At 40.0% G+C, this 15,921-nt stretch overlaps 1 protein-coding gene across 1 annotated transcript in view; it reads right to left on the reverse strand.

Annotated features, from left to right (window-relative positions):
• Positions 1–1,375: 1,375 nt before the first annotated feature.
• kcnh8 (potassium voltage-gated channel, subfamily H (eag-related), member 8) overlaps positions 1,376–15,921 on the reverse strand; it is a 63,583-nt gene continuing 49,037 nt past the window's right edge. The window contains exons 11-16 of the mRNA XM_085148036.1: positions 11,687–11,901; positions 10,429–10,467; positions 9,285–9,562; positions 7,294–7,406; positions 7,036–7,115; positions 1,376–2,626 (exon numbers count right to left, since the gene is read on the reverse strand). Of these exons, the coding sequence (XP_085004162.1) occupies positions 2,036–2,626; positions 7,036–7,115; positions 7,294–7,406; positions 9,285–9,562; positions 10,429–10,467; positions 11,687–11,901 (1,316 nt within the window). The 3' untranslated portion in view covers positions 1,376–2,035. The remainder of the gene's footprint in view (positions 2,627–7,035; positions 7,116–7,293; positions 7,407–9,284; positions 9,563–10,428; positions 10,468–11,686; positions 11,902–15,921) is intronic.

Genomic DNA, 15,921 nt, shown 5'->3' on the forward strand with positions numbered 1-15,921 from the left:
AGACCTGTTGCCACTGATTTTCAGTCCAGGTTAGTAGCATTTCTCCCTCTTTTTCTTCCTTATGAATGACTTCTTCACAGCCACTTTTCCGCTGAGAGATGCTTTCCTCATGTCCTAATGCCCTATTTCTGGCACTTTTTCTTTTGTCATCCATTTATCCAAATGCCATGATGACACTTTCACTAATAGTTCTTAGTGAATCATCTTGTTGGTGCAAAAATACTATTTCATTCCTGTCAAACTATTTTTCCTCATCATTTTTTACAGAATCAACTTAAAAAATGTAAGCAAATTATGATAACAAAATTCCTGAAGATACAAGTATGGCTCCTTGTAAGAAAAATAGAAATGAGGAGCAGCTCAACACTTTTGCACAGGAAATTGTAGCTCCTTGGATGTTGTGCCCTTGAATAACCTCTTTTCAGTTCTTGAATATTTTACTAAACAAAAACAACAACAAAAAACATAGTAGGTAACAGTCATAACTGCTGTTTATTAGCATAACATTTTTTTTTATCTAATAAATATCAAAATGTTAGGGATAAAAGTTTGATTACAGTACATTCCATTTGCAGAGAAGCAGAGTCAAACCTACATGAATCCAAAAGAGAACAGTAGATCTGTCGGGATGAGAGTTATGACCTTTTCCTGGTTTAGGATTGCATCAGCTGATACCAGCAAACAGCACTGCCATAACTTTTTTATATACAGTAGCATCATTTACTGCCATCCCACACTCGTGCAATTTCTGAGGTAAAAAAATACAGCTTTAGTATCGATACATTCATAGAAATATAAAAGCGTCTTTATGTCCTTATTGTGCTTTTATGTGGGGATATTGCCTTCACTCTGAGTAGTTGAGAAAGTGGATCTCAGGATTGATGACCCTGGAGAAAAAGTCTACATTGCGGATCATGAACCAATTTAGCATCGGTAATATTTGCTCCAGGCCTTTTCACAACATGGGCGACTATCTTGTGCTAAATTAATCAGATTTTTTTTTAAACTAAGCCCACGTCCAATAAATATGCATCAGTAAAATGCCAGGTTCAGCTATTAAAGACTGAACTGTGTTTCCTTTAAATAGTTAGATAAATGGCAAGCTGGATTTCCACAGGGTGACATGCAGCATGTTAATGTTTGTCTACAGGCACTACTCAAAAGGCTCGGATAGGCATGCAGAGAGAGAGAAAGGAAGGAAGGAGAAGGAGAGAGAGGTGTTTGGAGAGAAACACTGGAAAGGAGAAACGGAGAGGGAGAAAGAAAGTCCCTGTGCTCTTAGTGACAGACAACAGCAGGGGCTGTGGTGCCTGAGGCACACCATACCCTACCACCACCTCCTTAACTGTCTTCTCTACCCCCCCACCCCCCCACCCCCACACACACACACACTTTCCCGAGGGCCAGCGGTGAAGAGCACAGTACTTCCCATCTCTCTACTCACGCCGTTCTGTGCTCCAAGTCCAACCAGTCACTGTTCCATGAAATCCAGAGCATCTGACACAGGTTGAATGAGCAAGGAAAAAGGGGTTAAAAGAGAGGGTTGCCCTCCACAACACACCCTCACCGCTTGTTCTAAACCCAGCACTCCCAGTGCTTTCTCCTCCAGCACAAAACCATTTTCAGTCAAAAGCAAAAAAACACAAAACAACAAAAACATCTTGTTTTTCTACTCCATCCTACATTATGGCACAGGCTTGCTGTGGGGGAAGGTACTGGAGGTAAGCTGATAGTTGCCGCTACGGACCAGAAAGACCAGAGCTCCACAACCGACCCAAGCCTCTAACAACACGTAGTTTCTATAAGGTAAAGCTAACACACCTAAACCTTCTGTACTTGTTTTCATGCAATGGGAATTTGAAACACGTGCCTTTAAACAAAAAGAAGAAAAACATCTGAGTTGTGTCCCTGTAAACATTTTCCAGTGGTAGAGGGGACCCCAGTTTATCAGTCTTAGCTTGAGTTTAGGAAAATATCCCAAAAAGTGTTCTTGAGAAAGTCCTGCAGACTCCAAGACATTTGTGATTAAGGTCTGCTACAAATCCTTGGTTGGGTTGTGGTTGACATCATCGAGTCCAGTTTGAGGAGAACCACCAGAGCTCTGAATAAGACCCTCATGTCCTCCGTCCTGCGGAGGTGGACTGTGTGCACCTGGCCTAATGGAGCTAGAAGCCCTGCCTCTGCAGTGGGGAAACTCTGGAGAGCTGAGGTGTGACAAAGGCATGTGTGGCTCTGAGATCACAGAGGATGGCTGCACTTGAAGGGCCAATGAGCTGGCAGTTGGAGATGGAGTTGAGCTGGGAATATCTATGTCCCCCAAAAGGAGGTCCTGGGTTTTGTGTATGAGGGAGTGGCACAATGTGCTATGCTGCTGGGACATGATGAGGGGAGAGGAAGGTAACGACATGGGTGTTTCTGTCCACACTGTGGCAGTCTGAGAGGGGAATGGTGAAGGGAAAGTCTGACGGGAGGGGGAATGGTGTAGGTATGTGTGGCGTGCTGGGGAGTAGTGTGTGGGGCAGACTACTGCAGGTTGTGGCACTGACGTCATGAGGGTCTCCATGAGTTGAGCCATTCTCTTCATGACCTGCCCCAGGTCGGCCACTTCTCTCCGAAGGGTGCTCACCTGCAGAAACAAACAAGAATCAAGAGACAATCTGCCTGCAACTATGGCTGGTATACATCATCCAAAGCACTCCACAAGTATTGAAAATAAAAAAAATATTGTGTTGGTGTCATATGGGTTACAATGTTTTTTTTTGTTTTTGTTTTTGCGGAAGCCAGCTTTTAATATATTTTAAGTCCCTGTGTGGTAGCTTTTACTGGAATCTGCAGCTCCCGTCCTAGATTCATATGCATATTTATAGAAAATGTACACAATAAAGTGCATCTTTATCCCACCCTTCCCACTGTATGTTCATTTTTAACAGTCCTACTGCTGCTACTGGTTCACACTAAAGGCATTCAAATGCAAAAAAAAAAAGGAAAAAAAAAGGTTGGCTTGGTTTGTTTGTCCCAGCGGTTAGTGCGCCGACTACAATTAGACAACCATTTAAGTTGTTTTTGTCAGTGGATCGTTTTGTTAGACTTTGCAGAAAAGTAGTGCAATAACGAGGATCCACAGTGAGCTGTGAAAAAGTACTGCATACCAAACGAATTGCACACCTCCCACCAAGGTACCAAAATTCCTCGGGCTGCTGAATACAGCTCACACTCTCTGCCCCACGAAATCAGAACATGGCTGAAAATTGTTAGGGCTGACTTTAGACAATGCTTTTTGGCTGTGTTATAAAAAAATTATGCCACTAATGTTGTCCATCTATCAGCAATATTGGCTTTATTGTCTAGAGGATGAGTGTCTAATGTAAGGCCTGGGTCAGCTTTGGAAAATATGAAGGAGGACATAAGTTTTTGGAGCAGCTATTCACACTCCACCAAAGTAGTTAAGTGACAGATAAACAATTTAATGACATGAAAATTACTATTTTTCACTGTCTACTAAAGAAATTTTGTTTTTTTAAAAAAATAACATTTTCATCAATCAACAAAAATGTTATGTCTGTCTGGGCGCTGAGCTACCAGAACCTTTTCTGTAATTTTACACATATATCACGAAGAAAGACTGAGACGTTCTGTTGAAATTGCACTTCTTTTTTTATAATATGAAGATATTTTAGGGAAAACCAAAGAACGAACTTCCTCTACAGGCGGCGCAATAAACCAAGCGGAGATGGTTCCTATAATCCGCTAATTTCCTCGATTCCTTTTCATATTCCCTCAGCAATTGAAAGGTGTTCCTCCCAAAGTGTACGGCGTAGTCTAAGGAGCTTGGAAAGATGCTTTTCTTTCCAAACTCCTTAGACTATGATGACCTAGATCACTGAGAACCTTCACATACATTAAAGCAAGCCAAATTATTCCATTAATATGCTCCAAAAGCACAAACAGCACCAGAACCACGGGGAGGCCCAGTTCAGCAAATACATGTAGAATTGTAATGAAGGAAGAAATTAGACACATAACCCCAGAACTTTTACTAGACTGCAAACCAGTAAGGTTGGCCATTTCAGTTTATGGGGACTGATTCAGATCCAGCCTCAAGTGGCCACTGGAGGAACTGCAGTTTTTAGAACTTGAACGTGGGCTTCATTTTGCAGTTCTGGAGGTTTATAGCTACAATCTACAAGACTGCATTTGCTATATTTTGCTTAACAAATTTGACTATAACTCTCACATTCCAGTCATTAAAATCAAATAGATTTTTCTGAATACATGACACAAACTTGTGAGGAGACACTGCTAATCAACAAAAAGCCACAGATTATGAATTTATTTTTTTCAGGTCAGCCCTTCCAGGTCAAATATCTATTTCGTGCCTGCCGTTTTGCATGTAACTTCAAGCTGCTATAATTGGTCATTACACTGATGAGAGGGGTTGCTGATTAGTAGCTCTCTGCACGTGGCGTGTCCACAGAAGGCACGACCATGAAGCGCTGCCAACGTGCCATCTGCTTCTGCCAGTCAAAGCACTCATGACCATTCATCAGGCCAATCATGCACGCCAGCACAACTGGATGCACATCAGCCCCCAGCAGGACACACAACTCCAGGTGGGAATTGCTCCGGTCGCTGCATGAATATGTCAAGAGGTGATGAGGATGAGCACTCAAGTATATTGTGATCACGACAGACCTAATCAAGCTGGGAACTTTCATTTCCTCTCTCAGCTCGCATCGTTATGTTGCCGCCTAGGCGAATGTTGTCCAAAGTGATTATCCGGCTCAGTCGTTTTTAGGCAGGATTTTTAGCATCTTACAGAATTGAGGTTGTTAAACTTTGATCAGCATCACGAAACCCTGACCAAAATCCTACTTTTGCTTTTACCATAGAAAAACATCCCCCCTTTTTCAATCTCTCCCTCTCACATGTGGCCGGGTCTAAACTCTGACTCTGATAAAAATAGAAAAGCCAAGAGTGGCGGTCCAGTCCAATCTGACACGCTGTCAACGTGATTCTAGTACGCCCACGTCAGAGATAGACGGGCTAGAGAAACAGCAGCGATGCAGCGACAGGTACCCTCAAAGTCAGTAAGAGCATAGTTAGACCAAACAAAGCTGATGTTTACTTATCCGCGAGTGTTTTAAAAGTGTTGAGCTGTAGTGCTGCAGTGCATAAATATAGTAATCCAACATATTAAACAACAGCAGGAAATTGCATGAATACTAAAATCCTGATTGCTCTCTATGCCGCCTGGGAGATCATGCAGTGAATAAATTCACAGTGCTTTCCTTTGCTTACTGTTGGGCTTATTGCATGACATACATATGATTGATATGTACTCATTTTAATTTAATTTAAGACAGGATTATTTAAATTTCTCTTATATGAGAGACTGATTTAATTCTAACATGTGTTTAAAACTTCTGCTGTATTCATGCCTTAGTTTCAAGTACCTGACTTTTTCTTTGTTTCTTATTGTTCATTGTGTTCAAAAGTGGGTCGCTACTGATGAGCAAGCATGCCTATTGTGTTATTTCATGTCTTTCTAGCAGCCTCTTTTAGTAATTATGCATCTAATTACTCAAACTGTTCAGGTAATGCTCCCATTGCTTCTGCTCTCCTATGTACATGATGATTTCCTTGGCGTAGTACAGAGGTCACCATGTTAGGCCTCATTTGAATTTGAATTTCTCCCACTGGATAAATAAACGGTCCTGTCATGGCGTCAAGTCGCAGGGCAAGTGTAAGAGGCCAAAGAGCAAGAAGTATGTCTTATAGCAGCATGAAGAAAAATCTCGAGTTAAAATGGTGAGAATGTGGTTTAGGTCTGAATGATGTTAACCTTGTAAGCCTTTGGCTCAGATGGCCTTACTGAATTTTGAAAAAATAAAGTTCGAGCTTTGTTATTCAGTGGTAGCGTCTCCTTTGAATAAAGGCAGAAACAAGAAGTGAAAATTACCCCCTTGGATTATCATCTCAACAGGAACCTCTTCTGATTTTGATTAAAAATGACAAAATTGGGTATCTCACTATTGCTGAATAAATCAGCCAGTGCTAGCATAGCTTAAAATAAATGTAATTTCTTTTTGCCTATAAATGATTTTTTTGGTCTCCTTTGTCGTGCTTTTGTTAGACTAGTGTACGTTTGCATGGGGAGCTGATAGGGTTCAATTCAAATGCCCCTTGTCATCTCCTATGGTGATCGCTTTGAATGGATCCAAGTGTGGATTAACAGCCTACAAGACCATGCTGAGGTCCTTCCTGTTAACCACCGGTCACCCACAGAGACAGAGGAGGCACAGAGCCAGTGTGCATAGCTGTGAAAAGGCTGTGCCATTGTCTTTCCTCTCTTTTATAGATTTCTTTCACTACTCATGCTTTACACACATCATGTTTCTACTAGCAACAACAGCAAAAAAAAAAAAAAAGTCCAGAGGATCTCATTTTTTTGTCTATTTTTTTTCTTTTTTCTTTCTCTTTTCTCTCTACCTCAGTCATCCCATATGATACACACCAAGGCTTAACAGGAGGAGGCGAACACTCCTCCTCACCTGCCAAGGGGTCTAATGTCAATTTAGCCGCCCGCCAATCAAAACCATAGGAAACAGCACGGCAGTCTGTTTGCGTGTATGTGTGGACATTTTAAGTTTGACAGAGCACCACGAGAATTAAAAATAAAAATATGACTAAAATCTACAGCATTTCAACTGCATGTTAATGTGAAAAAATAAAAATAGAGAAAGATTAAATAAACGAAATGAACTAATAGGGTTTAAAATGCTTATTTGTTTGTCTTTTTTGCTTCATTACTTCCCTCAGTCCTTTCATTTGTCTTGTGGCTGACATGCTGATACAGCCATATGGTTTGTGCTTACTTGAGCCCTGTCTCTCTATCTCTATCACTCTCTGTCTCACCACAGTCATGTTTCTATGAGAGCATTAAACTTAATCTAAGATAACAAACTCCTCTTAATTCTTGCTCTTACCATAAAGTTTTTAACTTAAAATTGAATATAAATGCACACAAGATCCCACCTGTTGATCGAGGTGTCGCAGTTGTCCTCTGGTCTCCTCCGCTTTAGCTGCTAATTCGGCTGTGCTTATGTGCAGCATATCTGTAACAAATAAGAAATGTATAATTCCCTTCAATCAAGGACCAATATACACCCCACAGCTGATTGCACTACAGCCATTATACAGCCATTAAGCACTCTGTCTACAAAGTGTTTTTGCATCTGGGACAGTAAATGACATAGGTTCATGTCTGTGAGTTGTGCTACATGAAGAGAATACCTGTGGTTGGTGCTGAGGCACTGGTTGGTTCACTGACAGGATGGCCTTGGTTAGAGAAGGAGAAGGCCAGGGAGCTCTCTGTCCCCTGACTGTCTTCAGTACCATCCACTATCCTGCAGAGAGATATTATTATATTATTGTGCAATAACACTACACAATGTACACATTTTGGCTATTGCATTATGATGCTATTCCATAAAATATTTTTAGGCCAGAAATACAAGATTATGTGTTTAAAAACAAACTGAAATTTTCCATATATTTGAAATTCATAGTTTTAACATCAACACAGTGATACACATTTGTGAATATAAACGGCAATTTAAAAAATATGTAGCTGAATTCTATATATATTACAACAGATTTTGTGTATTTAGCCAGTTATTTTTATTTTTATATAAGATAGTTATATAAGTTATAAAAGAATAACCAGCTTGTTTGATTTATACTCTATGTCACTGACAAATATTCATCCCATTAAGTTTATTATGTTGGCTAAATTAAAATGATCCAGTCTAAACCATGATGAGCATAAAGACTGGAAACGGGGTTACATCTTTAAAAATACAAAAATGTCTCTTATAATACATTTTAAACCCTCTATTTAACCCTTTGTCCAACACATGTCATACAATAATGTGTGTTGGACAAAGGGTGAATGTGAGTATGATATGAACATCAGTTGACACCAACCCACGTTCATCTGCTTCACTTCCACACATTCAACTGGCAAATGAGTCATGGGATTCCTACTTAAGCTTCTCCAGCCTGTCCACAGTTGCTGTGAAGATGCAAGCCACTTTGCAACCCACCTTCACCTTAGTCTTTCTTTATATATAATGTCTGACTTAACTAATACCACGACTTCTGATGTCTGCTCTGTTCGTTCCGGGATCTTGCTGCTGCTCCCTGACTTCTGCTTTCCATGTACATGAGTGAAAGTGCTTGGAGGTCTCTCATCAGGAATTAATTAATGCAGTTGGTTCCTTCTTTCCATAATGATTCATTCATGTGTGTGTCATTAGAGAAAGTTTTAACACGACTCTATTCAGTGCTGTGAGAAACTAAATGCCTCCCATGATTCAATAGCTTACAGAACCACTTTTAGCAGCAGTAATTTGCAGTGAAGGTTTTCTGCATGACTTTATCAATAACTCATATCATTGTGGAGGAATTTTGTTCCACTCTTCTTTACAATGTTGCTTCAGTTCATAGAGGTGTCATGTATGCACAGCTCCTTTACGGTCCTGCCACATGATCTTAGAGGATCGTAGAGGTCTGTTGTAGCTTTAGCTGCTGGACAAATAGCCTCATATTTGACTCTAGAATACTTTGGTTTGGTGTTCATGGTCAGCTCAGTGACTGCAAGGCATCCAAGGTCATGTGGTTGCAAAACAACCAAATGATCTGTGATTCTGCTCATACGCTATTTTTGGATTTTACCAAACATGTTGCTGTATATCCAAATAGCTTCACTTTGGTCTCATCTGTCAAAAGGACATTGTTCCAGAAGCCTTGTGGTTTGCTCAGATGCAACTCTGCAAACCTAACCTGTGCTGCCATGTTCTCTTTAGAAAGAAGAGGCTTTCTTCGTGCAGTCTTTCCAAACAAGCTATATTTATTTAGTCGTTTTCTGATTGTGCTGTCATGAAATGTAACATTTAATATGCTGACTGAGGTCGTCGGAGTCCGAGATATATTTCTTCCATTTTGCAGTTTCTGTAAGAACTGCACGTTTCAGGGTGTGAAACCTTTTCTGTATACCCTCACTGATAGATCACATAATAGAAATTAAGAGGGTTAGACTTCCATTAGTCTGTCACAGGGTTTAGTAAATACACATACTGTTTGTCACTGATGACACTTTTGACTCATTTCTAGTTTGCGGCATATGCACTCTTCCAAAGAAATATAAAAATAGGCATAGCGTGGATTCACAGGGAAACAGGCCTAGACAGGAAGTAAGACCAATCAATGGAGAACAAACTCACCTGGGGCTGAGATTGGAAGGATCTAAAGTGTTGAGAGTAATTTCCTGGATCATCCTCCGAGACCTGCTAGAGTTTTGTGCCACGCTCTTCTGGCTGGGTCCGCACATTGGAGACTTCTCACCAGCCCCCCTGAGGTTCACTGCTCGTTTCTGCCGTGATAACAAAGATACGGTCACGGCCTCCTGCTCCTCCAGCTCCGCATCTTCCTCATGTTCCTCCTGTGCCTCTGTGATAGGTGGATAGCCCTGAACCACTCGCCCGTTCCTCTTCACCTCTGACTGAATTTTTTTAAAAATGAAAGAAACTTCAGAAAGCAACAGCAGATGAAGATCGCAATAAATACTTAGACCATTTTGAAGATGACATAATAAAAAAAAAAAAAAAGCAAAATTCAATTAAAATCTAAAATCACTTTGGCTCATCTGTATACCATGGCCATTTCACTTTTTTCTCTGCAAAGTTAATAAAATCCTTCTTTATTTTCTTTAAGTAAACAAAATGTACTAATGACTTGTAAGTGCAACGAGTAGCCCACTCAGTTGGATAAAAGGTCAGATCAACAGTTTAGGTTGCAGATGTGTCCTGCAGAACAGTAAATGCAACACCTGACACCTGTCTCATTGAACACAGAGAGGTGGTATCATTGGTGGTCTGCAATGAGCCTACAGCTACAAGACGATGTCTCAGCCTGATAATAGCAGAAGTAAAGACCACAGTCGCCTACTGAACCATCTTCCTATGACAAAAATACCACCAGCATGAGATTAATGTCTCATCGAGAGAGACAGACTCTTCTGTAAAATATTTCGACAGCTTGACAGTATATAGAGCATCTTATCGCCTTCTATTCTGGTGCCGCCATGATCTAATGACTGCAACTAATTTTGTGCAGAAGTGATCCATTTCGTCCTTCATCAAGTCTCAAACAATGATTGTGCCCATTATCGGTGACTGAAGCCTTCCGCTGAGTCACCCAACAAAGTTTTCAGAGTGCAGAAGCATCAAATTTCTTAGTGAGAGCTGATTAAAAATTCGGTGATGGCTGTTAACAAACAACATGGACTGATCGGACAAGTCTTTTAAATTGATGGCACCTGTCTAAAATCTGTTTAGCTTCTGCTTGTGAGAGTGAGAATTTGGGTACCTGCGTCTCTAGAGCTGTTGTGGACAGTCTGGCCTTAACCTGGAAGAAAGCCAAAGAGGAAACACAGTAAATGAACTGCAGATAAGTGCAATTAACCTGTCATCTTTCTTTTCTTGCTTTTAATTTACAGGTGAGTCAGTTCACAAGGTCATACAGTAAATTATTTTCTAAAGCCAGTATAAGAATAGAATAGATGATAATGACAAATACCCTAATGACCTTGATATAGTAGTACTGTAGTGGTAAATGCAGGATAGTAAGACCAAAAAAAAAAAAGCAATCTCAACATCTCAGCCGGAAAGCACCCCTCCATCTCCTGTCTTCATTTAAAGTCTATTGAACCCTGAGATTTGGGCTGCCCCTCTGCACATTAGCCTCACCTAAAAGCCCTGCGGCATGCAGTGCGAGTGAGTGCGGGTGTGTGTGTGTTAATGATGTGTGTGAGCGTGTAAGTGGGCCAGCGGCGTTTGGGCAGGCGAGACAAAAACACCTGACTGTAATTACAGCAGTTCAGCTTCTCCAAGACGGCTCAGCTAGCTCTCTCTCTCTCTGTAATTTTAAAGTTTCCAGACCCTTCTTGCTTTGCCGTCTCTAAACTCATCAGTCATTCTCACACATTAGTACAGTATCGTGATTCATTTCACCGAGAAATTGGCGAGAGCACATTAATTGCTTCTCTTGCACTGCTGTGGGTAATACCCAGGCATCATTAATTAAAAAATATTGAAAAATCAGGATCTATTAAGGGTGTATGGAGATAATTAAAACAAATGAAAAATTTGATTTGGTGTTTGGCTTTGGGATCCCCAAATCTATTTTGCTTATTTAATTTATTATTTCATTGCTATTGCTTTAGCAAAATTAGCACCTAACGCATGTCTTCTCACATCTTTCTTTCTTTTCTGTAGCTCCTTCTTTTGGCATCACAATCAAAAAACGGTTCATGGGGATGTATAGTTAAAAATCTGTTTAAATCTCCTTCCAAGGAAAAAATGATTTGATCCCGTGTTAAATTTGTAACTTTCGTCATTTATTTTGCTTGGATATGCTTTCCACAATGTAAAATAATCTCATGAGATAAGCTTTAAGAAGCTCCAGACTGAGTGCTATTGCTGATGATGTAACTGTAAATGATGTAACTCTCTCCTTTAAAATGAAACTACCACGGAGATTACAAACTGTTTATACTCATTTCCCTCGCTTTATAAGTTACCCAATTATATGTGGAATCAATACACCAATACTTGGATGGACTCACGTGTGCCTCGTGTCCCTCTCTCAGGTTGTACGTGAGGTCCTGCTGGATGTCCTGGACGAAGTGGTGAGAGTATTCAGGATAGAGGTCCAACACCTCATAGAGTCCTTTCAGGTTGATACACTGCAGGTCACAGTAGGTCAGGGCTTTCACATCTGCATTGGTTTTTATCACCCGGTTATCCAAGGACAGGTTTGCTCCGATCAGGTCACCTTTACCTGCTCAGGCAGAGAGAGAGTGAGATGGTCAGAAAAAGAGGTGACAGCATAATGTACACTGTGGTAAAGGGTGTTAGAGGTACAGACTCAGTAATCTTTTCTGCAGATGCATCAGGACACATCAGCGTTTACTGAAAAGTTTATAAGCTTGGAGGGTGGAGAGGTGCTGGAGCAGAGTAATGCTAAGACATTAAGACGATTATTCATTTATTCAAGACTCAGAATATAACTTATTCTGAATTCTAATTAGTAACTTTGTCACTATTATAGACTGTATGTCTTCTAATATTACACTAAGTACTGAGCACAGTGTTGGTTAAGGCAGGGAAGGAAGACACACTCAGCTTGGTAAAGCTGAAAACAGCTGATCTCACTGCAAGCCTCCAAAGGTGATAGCTCAGCTAACACACTTTTACAAATTCTCATAGTAACTTTTATTAAGGGTGCACTACTAAGGAACCTTGGACTACATATAATTGCTTCTGCCTCTGCAAGCTGCTTTGGAACCCACCCCCACCTCAGCTTCTCCTTCTCACGTGGTGTCTGACTTAATCAATGTCATGTGTGTTGTAATTTCCACCTGTTCTACTGTGTACCTGGAGCCTTAAGGCTGCTATACCATGACAGAGCCACATACCACCAAACTCCACCTCTATCAAAACAAGAAAGGCAGCCTGAAATTCTTTATTTGTTTATTACCTAAATGTCTTTTGCTAATTAATGTTTGCCACTGACTTCTTAGATGTTAAAGTATGAAGAGCATAAAGAGGCAACTTCAAATGCATCTGCAAGACCAAAAAGTGAGCACTGTATTAATGGGAAGGCTTCAAGTAATACTGTTTAAAAAGCTAAACACTAATGACCAAGTAATACCAAATAGGAAACAAGTTTAATGAGATAGAGAATAAACAGAATATTGCAGCGTTGTTTTGGTCTATAATTATTATTTATAAATCACTTCCACTGCTTTTAGTCAGTTTTACAGTTTGGGTGAAGTGGCTGTGACAGCTGTTCCTCTCCATACAGGATGAAGATAAGTGCCCCTTTAGAGTTAATATCCCTTAAGCAGAGATAAATTATTCATTATGGTCATTTCGTGGTGTGAACGCAGCTAAATTACACCACAGCTGATGGAGTGGCAGTCATGACTGTTCATGTTCTCTTTCTCTGTCGCTTTCTCAACCCACTCCTTCTCACCCCGGTTATTATTCCTCTCCTCTTTCCTTCACTCCCTCTGTTTTTAGAGATCCTACTGGTTCAGCTATATCAAAACCCTTTGTCACTGACTTTTCTTTCTTTTCAATCATCTTCCTTCTCCTCCATTCCCTCTTTTTCTTTTCTTGCTTCTTTGTTTCACTTCTTGTTTCCTGCTTTGTGTTTCCTGTCCGCTATTCGTCTGCTACTTTGTGTTTCCCAAACTTCCATTTTATTCTTAACATTTTAGCTTTTGTTGCATCATTCTGGTTTTTAATTTGCTTTTTTGTCTTCCTATTTACTTTTCTTTCTTCTTTGCGGTCTTTCTTATCTTTTTTGTATCTGTCTCTTTCTAGGTTTCTTTCATTCCTGTCATCCCCATCTTCCTTTTTTAAATTCTCCTCTTCCTTTTCAGCTCACTACATGCTTCCCTCCGCCTCCATCTCCTGTTCGCCTTCTAACCCTTTTATCTGCCATGTTTTACTTCTTTCTGAGTTTCTCTGTCTTTTCCATTTTGTGTTTTCTTTCTTTTTATTCATTTTTCCTTTTCTTTTCATTTTTCTTTTTGCTTATCTTTCTGTCTTGTTAACTTTTGATTCCTTCTTCCGTATGTTCCTTCCTTTCTCCCTTCACTCACCAATCTGGACCTCAGCTTGGCTCCCTTTTACTCTCATCACTTCTTCTTCTTCTCTTTCCTTTTTTCTTTTCTCATCACTTTCTCTCATCTTAACTCCCATCCATTTTCATTTGCTTCATCTCATTTGATTCCTCTTGTTTTACACTCTTCTGCTTCCTTTTTGCCCTCCCTCTTTCAGCACACGTTCTCTCCATCTTCCCAAAGTTTCTCCTCATCCTCTCACTCTTCCTGTTTTTGGTCTTCTGTCTGTTATGTGGTACTGAGCTGTGGGTATGGACTCGCTGTGTGACAAGGAAGGGGGTGATAGAGAGAGACGAGAGACACATGCTGAGAGAGAGAGAGAGAAGCTTTTTTTTTCTTCAGACACTCGAAGTTAGCCTGACCTTCAGCACACAAGCACAGAGACAACGCTCTCCGCCTGTCAAGCCTACATACACATATACACCCACCCACCCACACACACACACAAACACAAGCCATTCAGCAGAAAACAGCAGAAAACAATTCCGCCTACTCGATACACACAAACAGGAAAACACAGAAACCTTTTTTTCCCCTCTTTTATAACAGGAGAAAAGGCATGCAGGTGTTGTTTCTACAAACAACTAGATACAAACACAAAGATAACAATGCCAAAAGAGGAAAAAGCCGTGACAGATGGAGTCTCTTAAACCATCTGGCTGTCTTCTATTCTCTGTCACACGCACTTGTGACAGATAGAATGTATTCCTGTGTCATGAAGGTCAGAAAGCAAAAGCCAGTATAGTCACTTAGGGCAAGAGGTTGCATCGCACAGCAGATGTGCATGCTTGCAGATACAGCTCGAGTGAGTCTACATCTCGATTTGTTCTGCACACAAAGATGGGCATCATTTTATGAACTTTCAGAAAATTCTTCATCTCTAAGCTGAACATACTGGAGTTTTTTTTTTTTTTTAAATCTTACTTAAAAAATAGTCCATTACTTTAAGAAAAAAGTAATGAGCACTGAAGAAGTTGAATGATTACCTTTATAACCATGTTTAATGTGTTAAAGTCGTTTTAGGTGCAGATTTTGTGACTCTTTTGTTCTTTTATCTTTCTATCATTCTACCCTATTATTCAGCTTTGGTATTAATAGTGGCAATGAAGATACAGACAAGACATGTGGGTGGAGAGAGAGCAGATTTGCACTTTATATTTAAGTTCACATGTCTGCTGCTTATTAACATGAATATTAGTTGCTTACTATCGCTTTATAAGTCATTGGAAAGCACAATGATTTATTCTGCATGGCTGTGTTTTACAACTGCAAGCTCATTAACTAAGTGCTTTCCCTCAAAAATGTACTTAACTGCTTCTTCATAGTAACAAATCTATTATACATGGATTACAAGCTTAATATGGTTTGTTCAGTGTTGCATGTTTAAGGTCGCACAAGAACAACCATTTCTTAAGAAACTAAATAAATATGATCTATTCTCAAGTAACAAAAAAACCCCAAACAAAAACAAAAAATGTCTAAAAAAAACTCTTATTAAGACTACCGATTCTATAGAGAGGCCCTGATCATAAATAAGTCCCTCGCAGTTTGACATGTTGCACATAGCTTTATGATTGGGATCTGCCAGTTTAAGATGACCATTTGATACTTGCAATACGTGAGATGTTTTTACTCAGGCAAATGCATAATAAAAATGAATAATAAGGACAAAGAGACTTTGCTAAAGTGAAATGCAACTTCATTTGTATTTCACCAAGACTTCTGCTGTATAAACAAAACAGTCCTTTTTAATTAATTATTGTAATTTCATGAACAAAGACAGCAATATTTTTTCTCGGTTCAAGCTGACTCGCAGCTTTTGAGCATGTTGTGGAATCGTTAATGAGAAGCCCGTTTCTATTTCAGCACGCAGCTTCCTTTGGAATTCCTCAATCGGGGGGATCCACCTACTGAAATAGACTGTTTTTTGTATTTTTCTGTTTCTGTTGTAGAAAACACAGAAGTCAGTTCTGGCTTCAGATGCTGTAATTAGCTGGTGCTTTAGCAAATCAAATATCAATTTAAAACTGAAAGTGAAAAAGCAAATGAATTTGGCCCGGGGTGTTATATAGAGACCTACTTCAGCAAGCAACGAGGAACTGGGATGAGCAGCATTAAAATGATCAAGACTAGAAGAAACTAAAATGACCTAACTCTGTGAATTGGAC

Source organism: Neolamprologus multifasciatus, chromosome 22 (assembly GCF_963576455.1).
Source record: "Neolamprologus multifasciatus chromosome 22, fNeoMul1.2, whole genome shotgun sequence".
In the NCBI taxonomy this organism is placed as follows: Eukaryota; Metazoa; Chordata; class Actinopteri; order Cichliformes; family Cichlidae; genus Neolamprologus; species Neolamprologus multifasciatus.